This window comes from Pangasianodon hypophthalmus, chromosome 12 (genome assembly GCF_027358585.1).
Source record: "Pangasianodon hypophthalmus isolate fPanHyp1 chromosome 12, fPanHyp1.pri, whole genome shotgun sequence".
NCBI lineage: Eukaryota > Metazoa > Chordata > Actinopteri > Siluriformes > Pangasiidae > Pangasianodon > Pangasianodon hypophthalmus.
The window spans coordinates 11,852,674-11,876,111 of record NC_069721.1 but is presented as its reverse complement, the minus strand read 5'-3'; the positions used below and the strand labels follow the sequence as shown (position 1 = coordinate 11,876,111).

The 23,438-nt window shown below is 38.7% G+C and overlaps 1 protein-coding gene across 13 annotated transcripts in view; it reads right to left on the bottom strand.

Moving 5' to 3' along the window:
* cacna1g (calcium channel, voltage-dependent, T type, alpha 1G subunit) overlaps positions 1-23,438 on the bottom strand; it is a 177,541-nt gene that overhangs the window by 88,237 nt on the left and 65,866 nt on the right. For all 13 annotated transcript variants that reach the window (XM_053238660.1, XM_053238658.1, XM_053238666.1 and 10 more), the window contains exons 3-5: positions 17,793-17,905; positions 12,776-12,909; positions 449-546 (exon numbers count right to left, since the gene is read on the bottom strand). In XM_053238660.1, the coding sequence (XP_053094635.1) occupies positions 449-546; positions 12,776-12,909; positions 17,793-17,905 (345 nt within the window). The remainder of the gene's footprint in view (positions 1-448; positions 547-12,775; positions 12,910-17,792; positions 17,906-23,438) is intronic.

Below are 23,438 nucleotides of genomic sequence, written 5' to 3'. Positions count from 1 at the left end.
CTAAACTGCAAATTACCATAATAAATACCATTTCAGTATTCCAAATCACTATTTAGACATAATATATAGTATGTAGTATGTGGGAGTTAGTAAACAAAGCTGATATGAAAAATCTTTCTACCACCTTAGATTTTGTATATAAAGGGCAAACACTGAATTGAATTGAAGATATAATCTATTAATCTCTAGATCCTATATTCTGGATAGCAGGAAGTTCTGGAGAGCAGTGAACAGAAATAGCTGCTGTACCTCTGGCTGGGAGAAAAAAACTTGCTGGTTGGCTAGTTAGCTGGCTAGCTGTACGGGAGGCATGTAACTACTACTGTATGTCTCTGAGCAGATTCAGTGTCATTCAGATCCTATTCAGTTCCCACAGAGCTGACATTGTGCAGATATACTATGAAACACTGACTACAGGGTAAGAGAGGTTAGTAGTATCAGTACTCACTGGGCACACGGTTGATCGCTCGTAGAGGCCTCAGCACTCTGACAGTACGAACAGCAGAGAAACTGACATTCTGCAGGTTGAGCGAATATTCCAGCATCCTGCAAATACACAAAAACATAAAAGTAACAAACTGTCATTGACACAAAGCTGTGGCAGACTTAAAAAGACTTCAAAATTCTAGTGCTTTATATGCGAATTACCAATTGGATGACTTTCAAAAAGTAAAATCCTAAGGAATAACAGTGTCAGCTTCTGTTAGGGATCTAATTCAACATTATTACATATAATGTTACACATACTCAGTAGAGAAAAAAGCAGCAAAGAAGATGGTCATAGTGCAATATCCTGTCTCCAAAAATGGCTAGTTCCAAGTAATACATATAATTTTTTTAAATTAGCAAATGAAAATCCATTTGATGCGAGCAGCTACAGAGAGCAAGTGGATTGAGGTGAAGAGGGGTGTAATGGGTTTGCATTTGGTGTCTGGAAAAACCAGACCTGCTGCAGCATTTGGGTAATCTGCAGTGGTCTAATAGTGCTATCTGTTAGGCTGGCCAGTGTTTCTATAAGGGGCTGTGCTGTGTATTCTGGTACTCTCTGATTTACTGGATGTAATACAGACCAAACCAACAAAATCAAGAGATTGCTGCAACTTGTGAGATTGCAGCAATTGCTGGCCTGTGAAGGCAAGCTGGTCATTGATTTCTAACCCAGACAACTGAGCACAGAGTCTTCACCTCTTCAAAACACTTTGTAGAATCTTCCCTGGAGTTAGGTCTTGCACCGTCCAAGTGCAGTTCTTGAGTTCCTGTGATACCACGGTTGGAAAGAGTGCCCAACAAATCAACAGTTCCCATTAGCAGAGCTGGTGCTATTTGCACTAGGCCATTGCATAGGGCCTCAGTATTTCCTGGGGCCTCCACATACTGTATTTGCGCCACACTGATGGAGTAAATGAGCATTAATACTGGGGTTGAGGACAGGGCTCTGTGCAGGCTACTCATTTTCACATCAGCTTTGGCAATCCATGTCTTTATGGAGGGCACTTTGTGTACAGGGGCAGTGTCATGCTAGAACAGGTTTAGGCTCCTTAGTTCCAGTGAAAGGAAACCAGAATGATGCAGCATACAAAGACAAAGACATTCTAGACAATTTTGTGCTTCCAACTTTGTGGCAACAGTTTGTGGAAGGCTCATGTATCAGTGTGATGGTCAGTTGTCCACATACTTTTGGCCATATAGTGTATGTAATGATGGCAGCTCCAAAGCCTATTGCCTGTTTTCATATTTTCTTTCTGCAGAAACCATATTACTCTGCATCCTGAAAAATCAACTGCGATGAACTGATAGAGTGCAGAGTAAAAGCAGTAAGAGAAAAAACAGGTACTGAATAAATGCTAGAAACATTATAATAAGCATTAAATGAAAGAGGCGGCACAATGTTGCAGTGGGTAGCACTGCCACTTCACAGCTCCAGCATCCCCCTGGCTGTATAGACTTCTCCCTGTGTCTGTGTGGGATTCCTCTAGGATCTCTGGTTTCTTCCCATCTCCCAAAAACATGCCAGTAAGTGGACTGGCTATTGGCTAAGACAAATTGCCTCTATTGTCTGAGGGAGTATGTGAGTGTGTGTGTTCCTGGGATAGACTCTGGATCCACCACGACCCTGACCAGAAAAGGTTACTGAAAGTGAGTGTGTGTGAGTGAATATATTAAACTCACAATTTTTCAGCATATTCATGCAGTGAAACAGATGTGTATTCGCTCACTATACCACAGTTATGTGTTTTCGTAATATTGCTGATGTTACTGTATAATTAATGATTCATTTTTGTATGGTTTTCATTGAGTTTGGTGATTTACGGTAAAACAATGAGAAAACAAAAACAGAATGTGACTAATAAGGTTAAATATTATTATCATCACATGAAGACGTCACATGTGTGTGTGTGTGTGTGCGTGTGTGTGTGGTAATGTTCCAAAGTAAAATCCTGACTAGGGGCACCAATAGTCTAGATTTAGCCTTGCACATGTGCTATAAATTCAATTGGATTTTTTAAAATTTAGTCAAAGAAGAGCATCCAGTGGGGGTCAATGTAATGTGATCTTCAACAATACACACATGCTAGCATACACGCACATACACACGTAAGCACACACACACACAGCTGCCTCACACATGTGAACTTTGGATGGAGATGCATGAAAAAATTCCCTGCCTTCGTACCCATCAAACAGGGTATGCGGCCTCCGTGTGTGTGTGTGTGTGTGTGTGTGTGCGCGTGTGCTAACAGCTATAATTATAGATTTCAGTCAATTCAACATGTCTGACAATACTAATTGGCTATGTGAGAGCTATGTATTCAAAAAAAAAGTTAACACAAACTCAACAACATGGACTGCAGCTCAATAATGGAAGCTGTTAAATGATGGAAAATGATATGCACTAATGCTATCTGTGTGCCGCACAGACCTCAGATTGAAGGTATTTTAAATACCCAAGATTATCTGTGGATTCAGTGATGATGGTGATGTGCAAACAGTATGAGCTCCATTAAGCAAGCAGAGCTCAGAGGAAATGTGTTCCGCTTTTGTTGCTCCTGAAATCTGCAGAGCAGCTTTCGAGAGCACTGATTGGGTCTGATGGAAACCAGCTGGTAGCTGGAATAGAAAAATAATAACAGTGGTGACTAGGGCTAAAAACGGAAGGATAGGGAAGGACTAAACATAAAAAATATCAAAAGAGGGGGAAAATGCATGACGTTTTTGATGTCAAAAGATCTGCCAGAGTGGCTGGAAAGTACAAACTGAACTAAAACAGAGAGAGAATTTGGAGGACTGTGGTTGGGATAGAGAGGAATAAAGGAGAGTACATGTTTGGCATCGGGGTGGGGGGGGTGGGGGGCAGAACTTGCGTGAGGACACTTCACAAACGCTCCTGCAGCCAAGTCAGGCGAACACGAGGCAGCCAGAGCAGAGCTAAACAATGTGAACATGTGTCTATATGATTGTTCACATCATCAACATGCCTTTACATCCAACAAGTTCCACATATACACCATAAGAGTGCAAATAAACACTGAACTCATGAATGATGATGCACAGGCACGTAATGAAACACACACAGGTAAACGTAAACAGCTAGTGAAGTGTCTGGTCTGGGCTGGGGGCCAGTAAACACCTGGCTTGCTCAACTCTTATCTTTGTATATGGCATAGATCTAGTGAAGGATGGCACACTTTGCCATAATCACACCCCTTTCCTGACAACTGTGGACACACAGTCAATAACGGCTGCTCTCAGCATACACAGTGCTAGCAGGGAGGGCACTATAATAGGAAAAGTATGAAGGAGGAAAGCGACCGGCATCCAAAACAGGTCTGACCTTCAGAAATCAGTTTGATTCAGTAACCAAGTGGGAGCAGCAGAGTCCCTGTTCTGTCCTGCCCTGTTTGAACATGAATCATGAAGGAGGAATGAAAGAAAACATATAAATGTCTGTTGGATTGAGCTAGAAATCATACACTGTGTAGTGGTGGTCATGCCACAGCACTTTAAGTGACATGAAGAGGCAGAATAACTTTTGAGTTAATGTCTTCCTGTCTGTAACTCCGAGTTGTGTTGTCTTCAAAGCAGCACCCCTGGCTGCAGTTCAAACAGGGCTGGGTGCCTTCTACCACCTGGCAGGTTAATGAAGCGAGTTTCAGAGGAGGTTCGCTTTCTCACAGCCACATTCATATGGAGGCGGAGATAAAACACACACTCTCTCTCTCTCTCTCTCTCTCTCATCACATTTTTCTCTTACTCTTCCTTCAATCGACATCTTTCTCAACTGCTTCACAGATGGTTTTATAGCATATCTTAGTCCCTAACTGATCATGACAGTAATAGACACATAGATGATCTGTCTTGTTCATAATCCAAATGGCAAATGACTGGATCTTTTGTGACTATCTCCATCATATCTTAAAGATATACAAGGGCTAAGCCTTTAATCTTTTACCAATTTCTTCCAGTCAACACATCCATATGCAGAATTTTATATTCCATCTGGTATTTTTCCTATCATCCATAACTACCTTGCTCTTTGTTTAAGGAAGTATGAATGATTGATTGATTATAATCAAATGTAGATGAGCTGCACAGAGATGATCACACATTGGACTGAAATCCTACTCTTTCCTATTTCACATAAATGTGATTTCTAATCTGAAGACATGTGGAGACCAAAGAGGAAACTCAGCTCTGCAAGATATTTCACACTATTATTTCACATATACAAAATTTAGTCCATTTGAATCAAAGCCTGGTGTGTTTTCTCCATTGGTGTGGTTCGTTTGTGTGGGTGTGAACACAACAATCACACTCGTGTGCAGACAGAAACAACCGCTCTGAGAGTGTCTGAGCAAGGTGGTGTTGATCCGGTTCCAATCAAACTCTAGTGCGTTTTGATTGCAGTGAGAAAGCGATTCAATTCTGAATCGACCCAATTTGAGGAAGTAAACTAAACATACTGTGTATTTTGGGATGAGGACAACATTTTTCTGCAGATTTATGCTGCTAAACTGAAGGGTAGCACTGCAGAAATGCCATGTGTTCTGGATATTTGGACCAACAAACAAAAATGAGAACATAAACAGTGTGATGCATGACATAATTTTAACCTAGTTATTTATATAATTAGTAGTTTATTGAGTGCCAGCTGCATGTTCTTTGTGCTTGGGTGATTTTCGTGATTTCAGTATGCAGTTGGCAAGGCCTTGTTTACCTTTTTCCATTGTTGTATTTCTGACCAATAAATGAATGATTTTTACGGTACTTTTTCAGTCCTAAACACCCCCTAGCTATTTTTTTTTTTTTTATGACATGCAGTGCGAACTAAAACAAAACCAAACTGAACCAAACCATAAGCTCTAATTTGGACTCAGCAAATCTACTAATAGGTGTGAAAGCTCCCTTACACAACAATAGCCTCACACTTTCATGTATTTTCCCCCATATTCCTCTCAGTGTTACTTAATCACTCTGATATAAGTCTTTTTTGACACATTGGTAAAGGAAATGCATGTTTTGAATGAAGGAAATGAAGGAAACTAATACAAGGCAAGGTGTGTGACAAGAAAGGAAACCAGCTCTGCTCTGTGTGCTTTGGTCAAACAGTACTTGACCACAGGGCAGAAAATAAATAAACGAGTAGGACCTTTTACGGGTATTTTTCTTGAGAAAATATTTGATGGCATTTGTTCATGATACCTTAGTCCTTGTCTCATTCTCCTGAAGAAGCATTTTTCAGCACATAGCATGAGCCTGGAAACATTAATAAATCAGAGAGAGCAGAGAGTATTTTAGTGTGGACATGACTGCTTAAGTTGTGACTGAATATCATAGTGATACAACATTTAATTTAGAGATGAGCAGGTGAAGTGGACTAATCAATTACTTGTTATATATAAAAAAAAAACTAAAGCATGATACTACCCGCAATTTGCAAATTGAGTTTCTTTAGCCTGACAAGGATATAAAAAAAGCTTTTAGCTAATTTTACATTAAATTGTGAAGCCACTGTGGGGCGCTGTCATTTATATGTGATAGGACTTCAACAGATCAAGAAACAGCAAGTTTGGCCATATGGGGTGAGCGACGGAAATGAAGCCAAGTGTGCCGATACTTTAATGTTAGTGAAAATGACTTGAGTACAAACCTTGCCAGATCAAGTTAATATACAACAAAACTACAAATTCACACTACAAGAGACTTTCCCTTAGTGAGGTGATATTGCTGAGTGCCATGTCCATACCAGAGCATGTTCCCTCCATAGAAGCTGGATAGCTGCGATAGCTGCAAAAAAACTGCTCTAACACTATTCAAATATTTATAATATTTGCACATTGAAAGGCAAATTTGTTGTTTATTGGTTAATTGAAAACACAGTGTAAATATTAGGTAATCAGTTATTTGTTGTTTGATGCATTCACACACTCAAAAACCTAAACAAATGTCCATCACTAATTTTATTGCTAGATGCTGTCCTATATAGAATATTATATTTTTGTGAACTGACTATTTAAAAAAAACATATTTGACATTTAACGATGCATGAAAACAACCAGGCCAATAAAGCAACACAAATTACTTCCCATCTTTAACTAAGAAGGTGAATGGCTCATATACACACACCAAGAGAACAGCAGTCTGACTGATGTGGGGGGAGCTCCTAACCATCTGTAAGTACCTGTGAAAAGCTCTGATATTGATTTTCAGACACCTCCCAATACAAATATGAGATGAAGGAGCCATCAGATGAAAGTGCTGGACACAGTCCAATGTCATCACTTCCTCTGGCCAAATGGAATTCCTGAAGCCTCTATTACCTGACCAGGAGCTCAAGAGGTTATTTTACGACTTCTTATGTGCTTTCCACTGGAGCATAAGTTGATCATCATTTGCCAGCATAAATGACCAGGAATAGTTTACTCCACAGCAGCAAAGATCTAGATATAGCAAATAATCAGATTTAAATCTAACAAATTCCTGCAAATAAGGGCAAAGTGTAAGTGCAGACAGTGTGTCGATGATGTACAGAACCATTTCTATTGTAAGATCCTATTGTAGATCCAAAGATTGGGAAAGGGAAAGGGGAATAATGTTTGGACATCAGAAATGTGTGTGCACCACAGTACTCTTTTTCCCAAGGTTGAGGCGAAAAAAAAAGATAAAAATGTGTATTGAGTTAAGTTTCAGGTATTTCGTGTGGTTTTTGAGATGTAGTTGGGCTGGAAATTTTTGCTGAGCCCTTGTTAATGATATTAGCTCATCTGTGTACATCTTGCACACTGTGACAATAGCAATGGGAAACACACCTGCTATATCCAACACAGTTCAACAAAGGTATGTCTGAATCCACTCAAAATGAGCTGCTAGACTGTATACTGGATCAGTGTATGTTGTCAAACCTCAACTCCCTATTACAGGAATACTCTAAAAATTCACTAGATTCACTAGAAGCCTATAAAAGTCTCTCGACTTAATTTTGTTTGTTATTAAATGTCATCCTGCCCCACCAAAACCTACGGTCATGAGCTGCTGCTGAAGTGAAAGACACAGACATTTGCTTAAAGTAAATGAATGTGCCTTTAAAATCTTGACATCTTTTGGAAAGGACATGAAAATAGCATACAAATAAATCAGACAGTAGCTCATCTAGCCAACAGAGAATACTCCACATGAACCACTATTTATTTTCCATCTTTATTAATGAAAACAAAATGAAAACTATAAATTCTAGAAGCTGAAAGAGCAACTACAATCAAGCATTGCCATGAGCACATGAGATAAAGACAGTGAGAGATCCACGTAGCCATATCCTGACATCAGTCACAGGGGGAATATTGGTTATGTGTGTTTTCTGATTGAGTGATGTCCATTAAGCACAGAGGACATACTGCAGTCATTGCTGTTGCCATCACATGCCAAAAATGTCGGTCTATAAACTCTCAACCTCCCTGTGTGTGAGAATCTCAAGAGAGAGCATTATATATTGATAATTCAATGTTCAATCATTGCACTGTGCCATAAAAAAAGTTCAACAGAGTGGAAATCTGATTTACTGAAACTAGTTAGTTCCACAAAGTCTCACTATAGTGTTCCTGAGAAGCAGAGTCATATAACAGCCTCAACATGGATTGATAGACTCAAGTCTGCAATAAATGGTGAGTATGTGCCAGAAGATAATGCTGAGATGAGTCTCTGTCTTGCTGAGAGATTCCGATGCTTAGAGACAGCCTGTCAGAGCCCTCACTCCCTTCTGTCAGCCTGTTAATGTGAGACATGAACAACCACACTGCAGAGTGCACCATACCTGCACAGACAGAGGAAGTCCATCTGAATGTGGCTGTGGGAAAGTAAAGAGTTGAAGAAACAGAACTGGGTCTGGCTTTGACTCTCAAGCTCTTTCTCTCTACCTCATACCTAAATCATACCAAATCTAATGGCTGCACTGATATTGTGTTATCAGTGTGCAGAAATATTTAAACATTAATAGCAACCTGTCTGTATTGTGTTTAGGTAACATGGCTACACACTAGGTAACCAGATGTAATCAAATACAAACACATTGTTTGAATTAAACATATAATGTGTTCTAAATGGATGCAGATATTAATAAATGGTGCACTATGTTTTTTTTTTTTTTTGCCAGAAAAGTTCACAGAGCATCTGATTAACACTAGATGTGTGCATCGGGACTGGGATCCCACAGGACACAGCAAAAAAGTCACACAAGTGGGAAGATTTACTTTCATGCGGGTCCAAGCAAGCAGTTAGATATGAAGTTCATGGGGCAAACAATGACTAATATGAACATGTGGCGGTCCTTAGTAACTTCCTGGTCATAGTGATTTAAACTGGCTACTAATTGGTTTATATTTTGTGAAATAGAACCAAGTAAATTCATGTCAAACATCCCAGGCAGGTACAAACATTATTATCAAAGTATGAACTCGAGTCATGTAGCTGAGGATATGTAGCTGTCAGAGGAAGAATTCACAGACCAGGCTGACAGTGCTGGCATTTCTACATCTGGGTTTTTCCACTGTTTCCAGGGGCATAGTTGTCAGTTTTCAGTCAAAATGAATAAACTCCAACCATTTTTGTTTCTTAACCAAGGGTGGGAAAATGATTTTTAAAAAAGTGTACAACAATGGGCATAGACAAAAAAGAAACCAAAAACCATGTTTACTGCTAATGACCTACTGCTGCTACTAACACGCTGCTACTAAAGAGCAAGACACGGCTCCATGGGTGGGACATACACGTGTATTGTTCAAGAGAGCATTTAATTGGATGATCGCAACGTCGCCTAGGTATGAATCACCAAAAATTTGATTGTTTTCCTAAAAGTGATGAACTATAAAATTAAAAGAAGAATATCTCCAAAACTATTTTTTCAGATATACTAGTGTTCAAAAAAAAAGAAAAACCTCCTGTTTAAGCCAGGGATTCTGTTAGCCAGTAAATATTAGTATTGACTGGTAAAAACTCTGACTGGCAAATTAAAAGACATACAAATTTCAATGTAAATAAAGTATATATATATTTTTTAAAGTAAAGATAGTTTCTATGCCTCCTTTCATGCAATAATGCATGTCTCTTTAAATAAATATAGACAATATGCCAAGGGGGAAAAAGTCACTGTTTAAGAGCGCTGCCGCTGGTGACTGCCACAGCTATCATTATATTAGTGGTCATGTTAAAAAAAAACAAGACAGGAATTAAAATGGGATTTGTGTAGTTTGCTAAATGGTTCCCAATTCTCTTTAATATCCAAAATTAGGCAGCTAGCAAAGTACACATATTAGCTACCTAATGTTAACGCCAGCAAATAGTCACTGTACAATCACACGGTTAAACAGACAACGGCGACTCAGCCAACTCTTAGAAGTTTCTTACTAAAAGCAAGAGATCCTGATCAGCCTATAGGGGCTGGGAGACAAATGTTCTAGAGAGCATTTGACGCAATTTAGGCAAGTCAAACTTTTGCACCATTTTCAGGAAATGATAAATTGTGCAATTAAAATAAGAATATCTGAAAACACTTTTTTTGCCATTGTTTACGAACAGACCCATGGATGCAAGCACAGTTTTTAAATTAAAACCCACATGGAACACAACCCAAAGGGCTAGGCAAAAATGTGAGGCAGGCTAAAGGTCAAGTGATTGTTAAACAGGCATAAACAAGACAAGGCTGAATCAGTAAACATGAAACAGTCCTTAATCAAACACTAATCAAGTCAGGCAGATGATAAATGCTTAGAATCGTCACAGGCACAACACTGGAGCAAGACTTCACAAAACACACTTACCAGTCTGGGGTTATTTAAAGGGAGTAGTGTGATTGCAAACAGGTGAGTGTCATTAGTAATCAGGGGGACTCTGAACAGAGGCCATGTGATGAGGTCATGGACTGAGGATCATGGGAGGTGTAGTTTGCAACTGGAGGAGTTGTAGATATGAGTGTGACTGATTAAAAAAAATTTTTTAAATGTATATGATATTTATATGAAATGACTTTTTCCTCAACAATTGCTATAGTTATTAACAATAAACAATGACTAAAATATGCCTGAAACTATTATGCATTTTTGACAAATGACTAAGACTAAAACGAAATCAAAATTAGTTCCAAAATGTTTAATTCTCAGGCATGTTCTGCATGAAAATAGCAGTTTTGCATTAAAGTGTTATTGCTAAGTAAACAATAAAAATACACATCTGCAATCCACTAATTGTTGCAACTATCCAGGATACTATGAAAAAACTGTATCTCCTTCCCAATGGTGACAGTCTTTTCTGCCATAAACAGTTAAAAACTCTTTTAACAGCACTAATTAAAATGGCAGAGTATTTATTGTTATAATAACAAATTCATATCTGTAGTCAAGCCATAGCTTTGTAGTTTTGTATGATATATTTTGACTCATAAAGTATGACGAGGAGTTTCCGAGCTCAATCAAATCAACTTGAGCACCTACGTGTGCATAAATGCATTGTGAAGGAGTGAAAGGGCTGATGGGTTTTGCTTGAACGTCAAATGATTCCGCACTCGTTGCCAAGCAGCTGGGGGTGTCTGAGGCTGATAGCTTGGCTGGTTAGTGCTGAATTCTCAGATGGTCTTTAAAAAATGATGACAAGCTCATGCTAACGTGAATGTCTTTCCAATTAAAGCACACACAGACATTAGATACTAAGCAGGGATGCCAAACCATAAGTGCACTCTGAGCAACCTGGTACAGTAGGAGTAAAACCTATTCAGATACAACAGGATTGGGCTAAATGGTAAGTTCTCTCAACAGAACTATAAAATCATGGCTACACATTTGTAGCCAGTTTCAGTCTGCTCTCTAAGCTGGATATCAATTTATCTCTATTACCAAAGTATGGATCTTGAGCAAAGATTTGCATTTCATAAAACCTGAGCATTGAAGATGTTTCATATACTCCAAATAATCCACAACTACTTCAGATACTTTTAAGATGCTCCAGATTTAAAGTCTCCATGAAATGGATTCCTTGCTGTTATTTGATTCTATATGTTGACATATTTCCTTCTGAAAATGAAAGTCAGAGTTGTGTCGTGTTGAAGTGCTTGATTGATTTACACCACAGCCAATAGCATTCGAGATACACCATACCCCCACCAAATCTATACAAACCTGCCAGTAGCTTTATTATTGAGAGTCTTTTACTTACTCTTACTGATGGAGAATCCCTGGTAGTGTATAAAGGCAGAATAGTGTTCTTACTCAGTCTGAGGAAGCGACATATTCCAGCTCTGAAGAGCTCCAAGTTCCTGTCACATAGCCATGACCTTGTCTTCGAAATGAATAAACTCTTAACCAGGCAAGCGTGGAAAAGTGATTTTAAAAAAGTATGCAAGAAGATACATAGCCAAAAAAGACCTTGTTTACTGCTAACAACCTCCTACAGCTGCTACCACACTGCTACTAAAGAGCAAGACCCAGCTCCATGGGTGGGACATACACGTACAGTATATTGTTCTAGAGAGCATTTAATTGGATGATCACAATGTCACCTTTAGTTTTTGATTGTTTTCCCAAAAGTGATGAAGTATATAATTAAAAGAAGAATATCCCCAACCTATTTTTTTTCAGATACTGTCCCAAACTATAGAGTCCCAGATATAAGGGACAGGTACAAAAAGCTTTCAACACCAATTTTGAAGTCAGAGGCACTTTAAGTATCACAAGAAGAGTGTGAAACATCTTTCACTGATTCTATTACTGATGATCCACTAATGAAATCTAAAAAAAAAAAAGATAATACAATCTATCATTGGTCACCGAAAGCTGTGTTGATAGTAAGTAACCATCTGGAGTGCTATTAATCAGCATTGATAAACCGATTTAGCCAACATGGCAGGAGCCTGTACTTCCTGTGTGGTTTAGAAGAACATGCCAGCAGCTTGTCATTGCTGCTTGCTTCTCTTGTGTACAGACTTTGGCTGATTTCTCCCGGGAATGTCCTTTCTCACGTGCTCCATATGCTGGTGTAATTTTCATCTCAACACATAATCCTGTGCATCTCTCAACAAGGCACGTGATTAACGCAAATTAGCCCTTTACCAGCAAAAACTGGCAGAAAAGAACACAAGCTCTCTATGTGAGAATGGTTGAAGAATAAAAACTAATTTAAAAGAACAAATAAAGAAGTACTAAGTAGTAATGCATGCAAATAAACAATCAGACACTTAAAAAGGAGATGTCAGAGAGTTAATGGCGTTTTTAGAAAGTTGTAGTCAGGAAGAACTCACCCAGCCAGCACAATGAAGAAGTCTAGCCGATTCCAGGTATCCCCAAGGTAACACTTTTTGCCAAAGATGCCCAGTGCTACCATCTTAATCACCATCTCTACAGCAAAAAATGCAAAAATGAAGTCGTCGAAATCCTAGAAAAAAGAAGAAATGCATCTAGTGTTAGCATCAAATCAATTTTATGAACATGTAGATAACTAAATAAATAAATCACTAATTCCCACTGCCATATTCAGCAGACTGAAGCTGGGGGATTGTTTGTACGTGTGTGTGTGTGTGTGTGTGTGTGTGCATCTTTAGCTAATTCAAGTTAGCATAGCTGTCTGAGAACCCAAACAGCAAACTTGTGCTTTTTATCCACAGATCCTCAACTATTTATTGTCCTTTTTTATTTATTAATGATAAACACGGGTTTTCAAGGAACAAAGAGAATAAGCTCTGCACTGAACACGGGATTGATTAATGCAAAGCCACATGAAAAAGTAAGTTAATAGCCGAAATCATTAAGTTTATCAATAAACTTTACGATCTCCTCTGCAACATTTGCTCCTGCTGCAAAAAGTTTAAGAAACAGGTCTCAATTTTCTCATGTGATTAATATTAATATTGTACTTTTTATTAATATTAATCATCAAATTGACCAAGTATGAACATAATGCATGATTATGTATAATTATTTGTATGCGTATTTTGATTATATGTGCATGCTTCTATTTTTTTGGCTTGGTTTTACTGAAGAGAGCTAACTGAGCTGTGCTGAGGCCTAAAGACACATCTTACACATCTAACACTGAATGAGACACCATAAGATAAGTAAGGTTCAGTCTGCACAGGGATTATGGCCAAATGTCATAGAAAAGTATAATAGGATTAAAAATTCAGAAGAGATAGGTCAGGGGAGGTGCAGGTTCACATTTCATTATTATTTCCATCAATTTTTTTTTCTTCAATTTAACTTTTTTTCTTTTCCCCTAAACTTAACCTCTTTTGTGTGAATCTTTGTATTATAAAACTGTTCTTGCCAGGCCAGCTGAATAAATCTGACATGGACAATTTTCTCATTGTGGACCTGGTTAATTTTGGCATTACTCAAGGATTCTCACACTAACTTTGTTTTGTGCACCATATAATGATGAGAGATGAAGTTGGCGCGTTCTCTTGACATTTGGCAATGTTCATTCACTTATTTTCATCAATCCAGTTTTTTCTTTCTGATTGCAGATTTGTTAGTCAGCAAAATTGTGCAAATGCACATGTGCAGAACATACGGAAAGATTCTGAGATTTACGTGCCAATTATTCTTCTATTTAACAAATTATTCAACAGATTATCCACCTCATTCATTAAGATGGAAAATTTTACTCAGATTTGCCTCAGCCCTTTTCCTTATGTCTGACTGAGGTGTAGAAATGAAGACTTTTTTATTCAATTTGGGAATATTTATGGATTATTAGGATGCATATAAATGTAGGTCCTGTGGAAAAAGAATTATTATTATTCACAAAACACAACAAAGCATGACTAAACACAATACAATGCACATAACAGCAGTGGTAACACTACAGTGGAGTGAAAAAGAAAGAAAAAAAGAAAGGGTGAACTGTATCATAATTGGTAATTGTTATTGCATGGGAAATTCACCTGGGTTTTCAGTGCTAGCTTGAGCAATAGTGATGACTCTTAAACAAGGGAATCCCTCCAGCTAAGACACTTTCGCAACACATGGAATGTTAATTAAGCTGCAGTGGGTATGTATGCTCTGAAGCTCTGCATCATTTCAAGCCAAGCTGTAAGATCTTGGCCACATTTCTGATTTCACTCATAGTGAACTACTGCTCTTATCATTCACCATTAATTGTAGTACATAATGAACATCAGCAATATGAGATCGCGACAGTTAGTGGCTCATCCTTTTATGTGCATGATTTTTGTGAACACCACTGTGGGTCAGATGGCTGCCCACATGACGTTAAATAAATGTAAATGTAAGCTTAACCATATAATTTGACCCAACCACTGTAAAACAGGGGAAAAAATGTTTCTTGCCCATGAACCACAATGAACTGTCACTGCTTATAATCATGTAATATCCCAAAGCTCCCATCTCAAATAATATGACATAACAAATTTTTGTCAATCTTGTCAGCTTCGACTGATGAGCTATTTATTGTCCCTTAAAATGTGAATATAAAATACTGAACATCAAAGTTTTTTTTGAAGATGCATCTGAAGATAATCATTCACAGATAATCACAGATCAATGTGGAGAAAAAAAAAGAAAAAAAAAAAACCTGGAACTCTCAAACAGCTTCTTCTTAAAAGGCACATTTTCTAAGAAGAACCAGGTTCTCTTAGCCTTGCATTGCTTCGGGCCTACGAAGCGTTTTGTGTGTGTGTGTGTGTGTCTGTGTCTGTGGCCTCTCCATGGTTCAGCAGCTCTCTAAAGAAAAACAGCGCAGACGGGGGAAACCCCACCACAGCGCAGTCCTAGACTGTCCACATAGCCTGCCAGCACTATTTAATGGTTTCGTATTCACCCATGCAGCTTTTTTATTTGCTTCTCGTAGCAACACTCACTAGCAATTCACCTTTTTCAGTATACATCTTTTTTTCGTTTCTCTCCCCTAGCTCATCCTACCATTTCTACCTTCTAATCCATGCCATATCTCTTCAGTGTGTTTGAAGATGAGAAGAAACTCATGTATGACTGAAACAGCTCATCTGTGCGCCGTGGTCTTCTGCTATAATAAATATTGTATAATGAATTGAATATATATTCGCATGATGTGCCCTTCATTGTCCAAGCTGGTGATTGGTATATAGGTTTTTGCTTTGCTGGAAGAGATGGTTATTCTAGTGCAACTGATGCCCTGCTTCTCATGCACATCCAAACCCACTTCCCCACCACGCACATACACTGCTATGAAAATGTATCTTCCACTTCCTGAGTTCTTCTACTATTGCAAACCTTTGGCACTACTAAAAGCGAAGGCCTAAATCCAAAAATGATGTGGTCGCAGAACCTGAAACAAAATTCAAAAACATCTAAATTCAAGCCGTTCTTAGAGGAGAAAGTGGGATAAAATGTATCCACAGTAATGTGAAAGACTGATATTGTTTTATTTAAATTACAAGAACCACCGGTTACAGTCATTACAGCTAGAGGTGACATAACCACTTATATTTTACACACAGGAGATATGAGTATTGGGTATCTATGCTTATTAAATAACTAAAATGATAATTAAATTTTGGATTTGTTCACTCAGATTGCCAATCCAATATCTGTCTGAAGATGAGAAAAATATGCATAAACAGAGGGAGTCAGGAAGGAGGCAAATAGATTTACAGCCACATGCGCATTCATGAGGCATTAGTGTGTGTATGGATACGCTCTTGTGGGAAGGAAAAAAAAAAAACATTTTCCTGATTTCATGCAAACACACTAAAATGGAGAAACATATGGTCACCACCTCCCTTCTGATCTGTTTCTACTGACAATGTCTTTCATCCCGTGTTTGTATTGAGTTGGTATGCAGATTACGTCATTACTGCGTACAGAGGAAGTTAACTTACATCGCATGAGAGTAAATGATAGCCCTTCTGTTTCATTCTCTTCTCGTTTCTCATTCCTCTTCTCGTATAGTCTACCTGGTGTTTTGATCAATGTTTGTGTTATCTGTTTATGATTATGAATTACCCTCTGATAATGATGCCTGCCTGTGTGTTGACCCATGCCTTGAATTTCCATGATATTTGGATGTGCCCTAATAAACACACTGAGTTTATGGACTTGTGCCCTGCCCCTCTATCATACATGTTAGAGCAAATATATAAAATGTTGAAGACTCTTGGAATCTCTCTGGAAAAAATAACATTCTACCTGGAAAAAGCAAGAAGCAGGAGTGTTTGCTTCAATGCCCATAGAGGCCATGAAAGATCAAACTTTCAGGCATATATCCTGCTCAGACACTGCAGCCAAAAAACTGCAAGAAAGAGAAAGCTTAATACACATTAAAAGCTATATGTCTGTCTTCCCTTGATGGTGTTGATGGCTTGTTACTGTTTTGATGGATGATCATGCCTCTTTTCTTAGTTAGTATGTTCTGATTAAGAGCCTCTCTCTGATGCTTTCTTTCTCAAATAGCCTTGACTGAAATATCACTGGCTCTCTGTCTAAAGGTGTGTGTATCTGCAGTTTCTGATCCAACAACTATCTCCTGCTTAAACACATTTCACAAACATATTCAGTGGAATGTGTTATGTGCTCCATCAAAGCTGCTCGCATTCATTCACCAATACTGAAAAAGGAAAACTCTTTTACATGTAAACAGATGGATTCCTCTGGTATTTAGAGCAGCATTAGTTCTGTATTTAGACTATTAGGTGTACATAAGAGAGGGATTGTCAGCAGAGGGAAAGAGTGTGTGAGAGAGAGGAGCAGCAGATGAGTACATGGGGATGTGTTATTCTGCAGGCAAAGAAATGGGGGTTGGGGGGGGGGTGGGGGGCAGCATTATTATATCATTATATCTCATTGGTTTCCATTATTCCACCAAAGGCATTCCTTTGCATCTTGGGCAGAGGTTAATCTGAATCACATTGGCCTGGGAGACCCTGTATATCTTCATAACAGAGACAGGAAGTAAGTGGCTGCTTTTTTTTGTCTTATGTATGTCGTATTTCCATAAGAAGAACAAGCTAATAGTCCTGATAGTGGCTATATAGTAAGAAGAGCTACAGACTCTTAAGTGTAGATTGAGAGCTTAACTGAGGGCTTGATCTGAAATTCTTTAAGATTTTAGCTTAACCCAAAACCAAAAAGTGCCTAATTCATCCTGCCACTGCCAGCATTAACATGGATGCTCATCACTATCCAATCAAAAATCAGCTAGAAAAAGAAACTCCTTTTGTTCTAGTTCTAATGTACAACCCATTATGTTTACACTGCTTGTAGCCCTTATAGTGGCCCTCAGTCGATGTGCTATAGCCAGTACTGCTGTGTGGCAATACTCACCTCCAGGATCTTGCAGCGTTCTGAGTCACAGTCACTGTCCTCACACGGGTGGAACATGCCCAAAGTCACACAGTTCAGCAGGATCACTAGCATACTGGCCCGTTCAAACCACGTATGGAAGAGCAGTTAAGGAACAACACTCAGAGTAGTGAAACAACACACAATAAATACACTTCATCACACAATCATATTTGTATTATTAGAAATTTCAGCTCTCAGAATTTCATAACAATGCTGTCATGAGACTACATAGCATGGCAAACCAATGGCTGATTAAAAACAATAATACAACAAAGACAGAGGCTTTTATTAGCACTTGGGTGAAAAAAAGTATCTTTTATATATTGGTATATTTAATTTGTATATATTATAAATATATATCTAGTGTATTTTAGTCATCATTACTTCTCACTCAGAAGTTTCACTCTATCAAACAATAGCCACCAGTGAGGAGCGTGAGGTCAAACACTTGCTAGCAATACTGGTTTTAATGTTAGCTGGCTTGTTGGAAAAGTTGAATAATATTTTTTCTAATAACAAAATATAAAAGATGGCCTAACGTTACACAATATAATATTTGGCCTAACATTTGCTAGCTTGTTAGTGAACCTGGCTGGCTATTAGTCCAAAAACTTTTGGAGAGATACTAGCTACTTAGCAGACACAACTTCTTCACACAACAGATTTCTTCAACAACCATTTTATATAAAATGATTACAAATATTTTAACTTATATGGATAACAACTGGCTCTGTGTGCAAAAAGTAATAGCACGGGTAAAATCGGATGAAAAGCATTGTGTATGCTGACTAAATGTAACCAGGCTTAATTTCAGCCAGACTTCATCAGTTTAAATGTCACCAAGATTGCTCCTTACCATCAAAGTCAATTTTGCCAGCATAAAATTTCAGCAAGCACATTATAAGAGATCATATACAATGACATTATCTACCAATCTGGAAAAGATTGTAAAACCATTTTAAGACTCCCAGACTCCACCAGACCACAGTAAGAGCTATCATCTACAAATGGGGAACATTTGGTGTATTGAAGCATTGAATCTTCCCAGAAGTTGTCAGGCTACCAAAACTTCTACAAAGACCAAGCCAGAAATCACTGAGGAGAGCTGAGAGCAATGTTACTGTGATTTTCCACCAGAATGTGGTACAACGTGGTAACAAATCCATGATCCCACATGATCCCACAGAGACCTTTCAGAGACCTTCTACATTTACAGGTAATGTTATGTGCACAGTTGTCCAGGGTACGGATAGATACAGATTAATAATGATCTCAGGTTTTATCAACTGTCTGGTGGAAAAGTACTATTAGTATTTACTATTACTACTAAAATACTAACAGAAAAACACTGTGAAGACATGGACTTCATGGGAGAGTAGCAACCAAGTAGAAAATGAATGTTCATCTCACATCCAATAAGCATGAGGATTATTCCCAAGTAATTTGGGAGAATGTTTGACAGATCAGTCAAAAACCTGGTGTAAAGTAATCACAGAATTCCACACTAAAATGATTTCAACAGTCGTAGTGGTACTGAGATGTGAAGATGCTTTCAGACCTACTAATCTTCAAATGTGAAGTGAAAACAAACAAACAAACAAACAAAAAACCACTAAATTCTGCTCTCAGATATTAAAATATTTTTAAATATTAAATATTTGATTAAATTTTAAACAAATCAGTGAAACTGGGTCATGCAGCAAATTAAGTCTCCAAACGCAAAAGCAAATCCACGTCAGATTAAAAGAAAAATACTGATTAAAAGGAAAAAAAAAATCTCCTATTCAAAGAGTAGACCTACAGCCAATAGTGACACATGGGCACAATGTGGGGAAAAAACAGTATTCTGAAAAGCAGTTCAGCAAGGAAGACTAGAATAAAATACCTCCATCTGGCTGATATCATTATAGCTAACAGTAGTGCATTATTCAGTGTAAATAACCTGGGTGTTGAATAAGTTTATTATTAGATAAAAGCAAAAAAAACCACAGTACCTTTATCCATTATTAGATTTTGTCTAAAGATAGAGTTGAAAACATCAAGTGTGACAAATGCAACAGAGGATCAGGAAGGGAGCACATACTTTTTCACAGCACATCATAAAATGATATTACCTGATTAAAATAACAACAAAAACACATATAATCAAATTGAGACAGCAGCTAGAAACAGATTGCTCTGTCAAGATTGCAGCAGGGTCACTCTGGTTAAATAGGTTAAAAGAAAATAATGATTCCTTAAGTCATTATTTAGGTCATTATTTCTCTCAATTTTCTTGTGGTAGATGAACAATGATCACAACTGGTAATTGATCACTTGGTAGGCAAGTGTCACTGGAACACAGCCCAATGCCCAGCCAGGGGTCGTGCACACGCATTTACATCTAAATTAAATACAGGAATGCTAATATCCAGGCAGGGTGCTGTCTGAATACTGTGGCACCAGGCAAAGATCATCTCGTTTTTCTCAATTACTGACAAAAGACAACACCAAAGGGACACAATTAAAACAGCAAAGTTGACAAATCAGAGAATGCAGCAGGAAACTTTTAAAAGGAAGGTTTCTGGCACCAACAACAGTGGTCTAGAACAAAGCCATGGGCTATGTTGTGTTATAGGTATAATAATTGACAAAGGGACCTTGCAAGGACTTTGAAAGGTTGTGATAAGTTTATGAACTCCCAGAAAGACACCATCTACAGTGGTAGAGGTGGAAATGTTTACAGTAGACAGTGAGGACAGTCGTGGGCCTGTGCTTTTTGTCCCAGAGGACTGTCCAGCTCTACCAGGGAGAACCACACTCAACAATGGGTCAATTTAGCATCAGCGATGAAGTCTGTGTCTTGCAAAACCGTTCCCAGAACTGAGACACCACTTCTGGGTGCAGAGGCCACCCTTCCAGATGTACGTGCTGCCTACACCAGTTTTCTCTCAATGAGGCTAACTGTTGGTGGGGCCGTACACCTAAAGAGACTAAGATAGTTTTATCAGCTTCTTACTTTGCTTATCCGTCCTCATCACACTTTTGGTCAAATTCAAATTAGGGTCTTAATCTGCCAGAAACTGCTTCCTTAAGGTGGTCAGTGCCAAGGCAGTGGACACATAGTTGATACTTGCCTTCCAGACAACTCACAAACTGGCTGCATGAGTATGGGTCTTCCAGTATGGCTCATTAATTGGCTAGACGGCAAGGTGTGTTGTAAGGTCTGAGCCAAAACACCAGTGGAGAACCCTGTGTGGCAGGGAAAATGAGGGCATGAAGAGAGAGACCCTACTCCAGCCCCAGTGTTGCGCGTTAGTGATCCGAATAACAAAGCAGGCTCAACAGAGAGCTGCAGGTGGTATAGTGAGGCAGACACACTCAACCGTGGTAGCTGCGCTTAGCCACAGGCCTGTTAGTTAGGAGAATGATCCTAAGTGCAGAGGAAGACCCCACTAGGCAGATATATAAGGGGAAACAGAGGGAAATCAAACTCTAGCTCCTGTATTTGTGTTTGCGGTGTACATATAACTTTGAAAGCTCAGTGGTGATGCATGCAGTATGGTGAGGGAAAACCACTCAACCATGCAACCATCAAGTCAAGTCAAGTGGCTTTATTGTCATTTCGACCATATACAGCTAGTTAGTACACAGCGAAATGAAACGACGTTCCTCCAGGACCAAGGTGCTACATAAAACAAAACACAGAACTACAGTAGTCATTACATATATTTACATAAAGTGCACAGTGCAAACATATGCAGACGGCACAAGACCGTACAAAAACTACCAAAACAAGACAGGACACTCACTAAATCACTAAACAGTGGCAAAGTAGGAAACTCAGAAAGAGACAGAGAGGCCGTACCGAGCAACAAGAACAGCTCACAGTTCACTCAACAGTGCAATGAGTGGTAGCTAAAAAGGCTAGCAAGATAACAATGGAACCAAACTCAAACTAGTAGCCTTAGAGTTTCCTATGGGCTCCCAAAAAAGATGAAGATGATGAAAATTACATTCGCAAGAAAAGGAAAGGTGGCTGTATGGAAGGTCTCCTAATGCATGTGCATGAGCACAAGAAGGTATCTAGGGAATAGTCACTGCCCCTGGTGGTTAGGAGGGCTTTAAAAGAACTAACGTTTACAGAACCAATCTTTTGAATATTTCTAAGAATTCCGGTGACTCCCTGAGGTTTTCTGTTACCCAAGTATAAGTTTTTGTCAGGAAATGCCTCTAGCCTTTTCGAAACTTAGATAAATAGAGGAAGAAGTAAATATTAAGCCTTACCTGAGGCTAGTTTTACTCTCATTGAAAAAACATGATGGTGTCAATATGTTGCAGTTACACAAATTGAACACCCTTGCTTGCAGAGAGCAGGTGAAGCTGTAATGTATTCTTCATGAATAATGTAACAAGACAGAGTGTTTCTCACTCCAGAAGTCAGGGGAGGAACTAATTACAACCTGCTAACTGCTGATGGGCCTCACTGATCTTGACACTGTATTGCAGTCTCAGCGAGATGAGTGTTAGTGGAGACTGATAACGCCATAGATTTGGAGGCTATAATTCAGCATGGGCAGAAGTGTCTTTGAAAGCAAGCCTCAACAAAAAAAAAAAAAATCAATATTCGAACAGTGTGCACCACTAATCAGAAGCAGACTAGAGCACCTTATAATTGAGTCTGTATGATGCATACAATTCCACTGAACCCAAACCATGCTTAAAAAAGAGATACCAGAGAACCCCTGTACACAAATCTGTACGCCTGTTTACATAATGTTTTTCATTTGCATATTTTTTTACAGTACGAATGGACTTTCTTAAAAATGAACCCAGCACACAAAAACCAAGACAGAAAAAAATAGCCTAGAATATTTTCTATAATGTACTGAGCCATCAAGGGTACACACAGATGTGCTCTGTCAGAAGGTTGACTGAATCCCTACCTCCTTTGAGCACATCCAAACAATGGCAGGCTCCCTCACATGGCTGCCCCTCACTGCTCCTCCATCACTAACAGAGTGTAGGTGGAATTTGATCACAGACGACAGCAGCCTCAAAACCTCATCAGCACCCCACGCTGTATAACCAAATTCTCTGATGGAGGTCTTTCCTTTTTTTCCTTTCTCACTCTCTAACAAGGCTAAAATAGCAGAGGATCAGCAGGCCTGTGTCTACTGCCATCTGAAACAACCTCTTCACTCTGCAGAATATAGGGCTGTCAGAACAAATTTCACTCTTCAAATACTACTGAATGTTTATATTTAAATATTTGAAGGCATGAAATCCACATCTGAATGTCAAAGATACCAAATTATACCTTCAATCACCTAATATAAGTCAATTCCTGAACTGGTTCCTTTTAGGTATATTACAAGAGTTTATATAATGAATATAGAGTTATTGGGGATTCAGCCTGCAACTGAGTAGTAGAAGCTTATCCTGCAAAAATATGTATTGACTGCAAGTTTTTACTCTAGCCTAAAAAATGTAAAACCTAAATATTAAAGATGTGCAGTGCTACTGTAATATCTACTCTGTTCTGCCTTGCTTTTGGCTTACCATCATTTACTGTGTGTGTGTGTGTGTGTGTGTTGGGTGTATGCACAGTCTTAGTGACGCTGTGTTCTTGGAGTGCAGTGCTTG